This window comes from Erinaceus europaeus, chromosome 16 (genome assembly GCF_950295315.1).
Source record: "Erinaceus europaeus chromosome 16, mEriEur2.1, whole genome shotgun sequence".
Classification (NCBI taxonomy): domain Eukaryota; kingdom Metazoa; phylum Chordata; class Mammalia; order Eulipotyphla; family Erinaceidae; genus Erinaceus; species Erinaceus europaeus.
This window is the reverse complement of record NC_080177.1, coordinates 11,714,507-11,720,506: the sequence shown is the minus strand read 5'-3', so window position 1 is coordinate 11,720,506 and position 6,000 is coordinate 11,714,507. Positions and strand designations below refer to the sequence as shown.

General features: G+C 39.1%; 1 protein-coding gene across 3 annotated transcripts in view; it reads left to right on the top strand.

Moving 5' to 3' along the window:
- UBR1 (ubiquitin protein ligase E3 component n-recognin 1) overlaps positions 1-6,000 on the top strand; it is a 127,803-nt gene that overhangs the window by 29,199 nt on the left and 92,604 nt on the right. For all 3 annotated transcript variants that reach the window (XM_060174488.1, XM_060174487.1, XM_060174489.1), the window contains 2 exons: positions 1,042-1,172; positions 5,269-5,407. In XM_060174488.1, coding sequence (XP_060030471.1) covers positions 1,042-1,172; positions 5,269-5,407 — 270 coding nt within the window. The remainder of the gene's footprint in view (positions 1-1,041; positions 1,173-5,268; positions 5,408-6,000) is intronic.

Sequence of the window (6,000 nt, the reverse complement as noted above, 5' to 3'; positions counted from 1 at the left end):
GGTCCTTGCGCTTTGCACCACGTGCGCTTAACCCGCTGGGCTACTGCCTGACTCCCAACGAAGTGTTTTTGTGAGAGTAAAAAAGGCTCAGGTTTTAGTCCTGCTTATATTTTTTTATGTTTTTTTGTAGAAGAATTTTTTGACCATGCATAGGTCCCTTGCTTTGAAATGTAACTAATTATCTCACTTTCTTACAAAGTAATTGAAGGTGATTAAAATAAATTATGAGAACAGTTTTTGTAACCCCTAAGGGATAACCAGTTCTGTTATTATCCTAACTAGGTTACTCTGAAAGGCAGAGAACAAGTCACAGAGCCAAGCATCTTAAAGCCAAGCATCCATGGTACTGCCTCCTCTCCTTTCTTTGCCACTAGACTTTGCTTGTAAGAAGTTCATTTAAGGGTAGGGGAGATAGCTGAATAGTTATACAAAGGGATTTTATTTTATTTTATTTATTATTATTATTATTATTTTATTTATTTATTTATTTACCTCCAGGGTTATTGCTGGGTCTCGGTGCCTGCACTACAAATCCACTGCTCTTGGCAGCCATTTTCCCCATTTTGTTGCCCTTGGTATTGTTGTTGGATAGGATAGAGAGAAATTGAGAGGGGAGGGGAAGACAGTGAGGGAGAGAGAAAGATAGACTCCTGCAGACCTGCTTTACCACCTGCGAGGTGACCTCCCTGCAGGTGGGGAGCCAGGGGCTCAAACCAAGATTCTTAAGGCAGGTCCTTGCACTTCACGCCATGTTGTTTAACCCGCTGTTCTCCTGCCCAGTCCCCCAAAGGGCTATTTATACCTGAGACTCCAAAGTCCCAGATTCAATCCCCCACACCACCATAAGCCTAAACTAAGCAGTACTCTGGCAAAAACTAATTAATTAATCAATCAGTTAAGTTGGTGTCAGTAGCAACTTTAATTTCATTTAAAATCATTTCTGGAAGATGATGTAATAAGCTAAACATAAGTTAATAACATCATCTTCACACACTTATTTGTATGCAATGTTGTTACTATGTTTTTGTTACTTTCTTACAGAATTTACATTGTACCTTGAATGAAGAAGTAATTGCCCAAGCACGGAAAATATTACCTGCAGTGATAAAATACATTGTGGAAATGACTATTTGGGAAGAGGAAAAAGAACTGCCTCCTGAGCTCCAGATAAGGTGGACTCATTTTTCAAAAGTAAAAAGTTTTAGCTGTGGTTATTTATTTATTCTGCAAAATAGGCATTGGGAAAATGTTTTTGTTGTTACTTACTGTGTAATTTATTATCACTATGAAAAATTTTTTAATTTCTTTATTGGGGAATTAATGCTTTACATTCAACAATAAATACAATAATTTGTACATGCCTAACATTTCCCAGTTTTCCATATAATAATATAACCCCCACTAGGTCCTTTGTCATCCTTTTGAAAATTTTTATAATTGCTTTTTGGTAATACTTCCAAATAGTCATATATGTAAAATACTATGCCAGATACAACAACAACAACAAAAATAAGCCAAAGGAAGAGCTTATCAGGAACTTCTATGCTTTAAGAAAAAAACATTTGGGAGGTCTTGTTTGAAATGCTTAATAAGGACTTAACAACCTCTTATCCCATTAAGGAAGTAAATTGCCCACTGTGATCCTATTATAGATGAACTTCCTAGGTCCCTGGAGAGTTATATAAAGAAGGGTAAAGATTTCAGAACATTTTGTCCCCTTTTAGGCTAGGTTTTCATAATCAAAAAAGTTTGACGGTGAGAATGAGCTAGCCCGTTGCCCTATATATTGACTGAGATGTAGTATTATTTCAGTTGTAGAGATTTAATTTTTTTTTTTCTGCTAAAACCCAACAATTTCTAACAGCCATAATATTTTTTGATTTTTTAAAAAATTATCTTTATATATTGGCTAGAGACAGTCAGAAATGGAGAGGGAAAGGGGAGATAGAGAAGCACAGAGACAGATAACTGCAGCACTACTTGCAAAGCTTTCCCTCTACAGATGGGGACCAGGGGCTCAAACCTAAGCACTTGTGCATTGTAATATGCACTCTATCAGGTGCGCCACCACCCGGTCCCACAGCCATAATATTTTCAGTGACAATATTTGCTCTTATAAATCCTAAAAGAGGGAGTCGGGTTAGCACATGTTGTGCAAATCGCAAGGACTGAATGTAAGGATCACAGTTCAATCCCCCAGCTCCCCACCTGCAGGGGCGTTGTTTCATAGGTGGTGAAGCAGATCTGTAGGTATCTTAGCTTTCTCTCCCCCTCTTTGTCATCCCCTCCTCTCTCCATTTCTCTGTCCTAACAATGACAACATCAATAATAACTACTACAACAATAAAAAACAAGGGCAACAAAAGGGAAAATACATAAATATAAAAGAAATTAAGAAAAAATGAATCCTAAAAGAAATTCTAGATTTGAAGTGAAGATACAGTTTGAACATAGTAGGCCATTTACTACCAGTGTAATTTTAGATGTTTCACAAAATTAAATCACACTTGATCTTTGAATTTGCTGAGGTTTTGTTTTAGTTTAGAAGAAAATAATTTTGAATTTTAATTTATGAAGACATTAAGTGTATTGCTTTGATGATACATTGAATTTGCTGAGCAATTAAACTATCTTGAAATATAAGAGCATTTCAAGAGGTGATACTGCCAGTTAAATCCTTTAAAAATTTTGTTGGTAAACAGTACTTAAGAGTCTGACAATTTAAGAAGGGAAAGTTGACTGAAAGTTAATGTGTTTTAATAGACAACACTGACCTTCATATTTTCAGATCTGAGTTCTCATTTTTGTCACTATTTATTGGCATTGTGACCACTGCAAATCCTTTTTGAGACTATTTCCTAAGGTTTAAGAGACGCAGGAAGAAAAATCTACTTTTGAACATGTTGCAAAAACATATTATAGATTGTTTGAGATTTTTTAATAGCACCTGATATTTGTTTAACTCAAGACAGCTGTTTTCACACCATCTTGAATGTATTTTGTTCTTCTTATAGATAGAAAATGATTATCTTAGCAAAATTAAAAGTTTAAATGACTTATTTCAGGTTCCCAGTCAAACAGTAGTAGTGGCACTTAAGACCTTTAGTTTATATATATATGGTTATAGAAATAATAGTCAATCCTTATCTATGATATTTATTTATTCCGTTCTGTTGCCCTTGTTGTTGTTATTGATGTAGTTGTTGTTGGATAGAACAGAGAGAAATGAGAGAGGAGGGTAAGACGGGGAGAGAAAGCTAGACACCTACAGCCCTGCTTCACCGCCTGTGAAGGGACTTGCCTGCAGGTGGGAGCCGGGGGTTCCAACCGGGATCCTTACTTGGGTTCTTGTGCTTTGCATCACGTGTGCTTAACCCACTGCTCTACCGCCGGACTTCCAATTATTTATGATTTTGTGAATACTAATGCAGTTTCCAATAGAGGGCATAGGGACACAGAACTCGGTGGTGGAAGAGTTGTGGAATTATACCCCTGTTATCTTATGATTTTGTAAATCAATATGAAATCACTAATAAAAATTAATTAAAAAATAGACCCGTACAGTTTTTAAAAAAATATTCCCTTTTGTTGCCCTTACTGTTTTATTGTTGCAGTTATTGAAGTCGTCATTGTTGGATAGGACAGAGAGAAATGGAGAGGGCAGGGGAAAAGGGGGGGGGAGAAAGACACCTGCTGACCTGCTTCACCGCCTGTGAAGCGACTCACCTGTAGGTGGGGAGCCAGGGGCTCGAATCGGGATCCATATGCCGGTCCTTGTGCTTTGCGCCACCTGTGCTTAACCCGCTGTGCTACCGCCCGACTCCCACAGTTTTTCTTTTTACTTAAATATATTATAAAACCAGCATCACTTAAAATGAATAGAAGGTAACAACAAAAAAGATGTATTTATTAATAAGAGAGATCGAGAACCAGAGCATCACTCTGGCACATGCGATGTCAGGGATCAAACTCAACACCAAATGCCTAAGAGTTCAACACTTTAAAAACTGCCGTGCTGGTGCCGGTGCGGGGGTGGGGGGGTGGGGGGTTGGGCGGTGGCGCAGTGGGTTAAGCGCACGTGGTGCAAAGCGCAAGGACTAGCGTAAGAATCCCGGTTCGAGCCCCGGCTCCCCACCTGCAGGGGAGTCGCTTCACAGGCGGTGAAGCAGGTCTGCAGGTGTCTTTCTCTCCTCCTCTCTGTCTTCCCCTCCTCTCTCCATTTCTCTCTGTCCTATCCAACAACGAACAACATCAACAATGGCAATAATAATAATAATAATAACCACAACGAGGCTACAACAACAAGGGCAACAAAAGGGGGAAAAATGGCCTCCAGGAGCGGCGGTGGATTCATGGTGCAGGCACCGAGCCCAGCAATAACCCTGGACGGAAAAAAAAAAACAAACTGCTGTGCCACCTCCCAGGCCACTAAAATTAATTAATTAACAGTAATTAATTAGTTAAATAAGTATGTGTTTATAAAATACTATTTACCTCTGCCTGCTTGAAGGTTCTGAACCTGAAACCTGTTTCACTTTAGCAAAAGTGAAGAGTGATACTAAAGATAACATTGCCATCAGTTTGAGGGTAATTGTTTACTTTTAAAAGTATTAAGCAGGTGCTCTGGGAGGTGGCACAGTGGCTAAAACATTGGAATCTCAACCATGAGGTCCTGAGTTCCATCCCCGGCAGCACATGTACCAGAGTGATGGCTGGTTCTTTCTCTCCTCCTATCTTTCTCATGGATAAATAAATAAATTCTAAAAAAAAAAAAAAGTATTAAGCAGGGGGTCCGGCGGTAGTGCAGTGAGTTAAGCACACATGGCACCAAGCACAAGGACCACATAAAGATCCTGGTTCAAATCCCTGGCTTCCCCCTGCAGGGGAGTCATTTCACAGGCAGTGAAGCAGGTCTGCAGGTGTCTGTCTTTCTCTCCCCCTCTGTCTTCCCCTCCTCTCCCCATTTCTCTCTGTCCTAGCCAACAATGATGACATTAATAACAACAATAAAACAAGGGCAACAAAAAGGAAAAAAAAGCAAATCAAAATTTTTTTTTAAAAAGTATTAAGCAAAATGGAGACACCTAGAAAAGACACTTTTTATCAGTTTTTAAACTTTTATGGCACTGCATCACTTGAAATATTTCTTGAATCAGCATCACAGTGGTTCTTTTCCATATGTAGGAAACTGGTGTTCCTTCAATACAGATATCAAATACTATTTTAGCCTATTCACATTGTTTCCTAATATGCTGTCTTTTTTTCAAGGGAGAAAAATGAAAGATACTATTGTGTCCTTTTCAATGATGAGCACCATTCATATGACCATGTCATATACAGTCTACAAAGAGCTCTTGACTGTGAGCTTGCAGAAGCTCAGCTACATACCACTGCCATAGACAAAGAGGTTTGTAAGCTCGCTTGAAATATGCTGCTATATCATATCAGTGATTCTGGAAGTCAGGTGCTGACTAAGCCTCCTGGCTAAGTGCCTTAGTACTGTGGTAGATGTAACTGTTCTTTCATTTATTTCTTATTGCTTGAAACTTTTCTTTCACTCTGTCATAGCTTTACAAAGTTAGAACTTTCCAGTTTTATTCTAAATAATTAAAGTTACTGATCATATTACAGTGCCAGAATAGTCATGCCATATTTTTTAAATGCAAAACTTTGTCATGACTTTCCTGACAACCCAGTATTTGGTAAAAAATCAAGACTGTCAGGAGCCAGGTGGTAGCACAGCGGGCTAAGCGCACATGGCACAAAGTACAAGGACCAGCACAAGGACTGCATAAGGATCCTGGTTCAAGCCCCCAGCTCCCCAGACTCCCCACCTATAGGGAAGTCGCTTCACAGCCAGTGAAGCAGGTCTGCAGGTGTCTATCTTTCTCCCCCCCCCAGCTCCCGTCTTTACCTCCTCTCTCCATTCTCTCTGTCCTATCCAACAACAACGACATCAATAACAACAATAACTACAACAACAATAAAAAATAAGGGTAA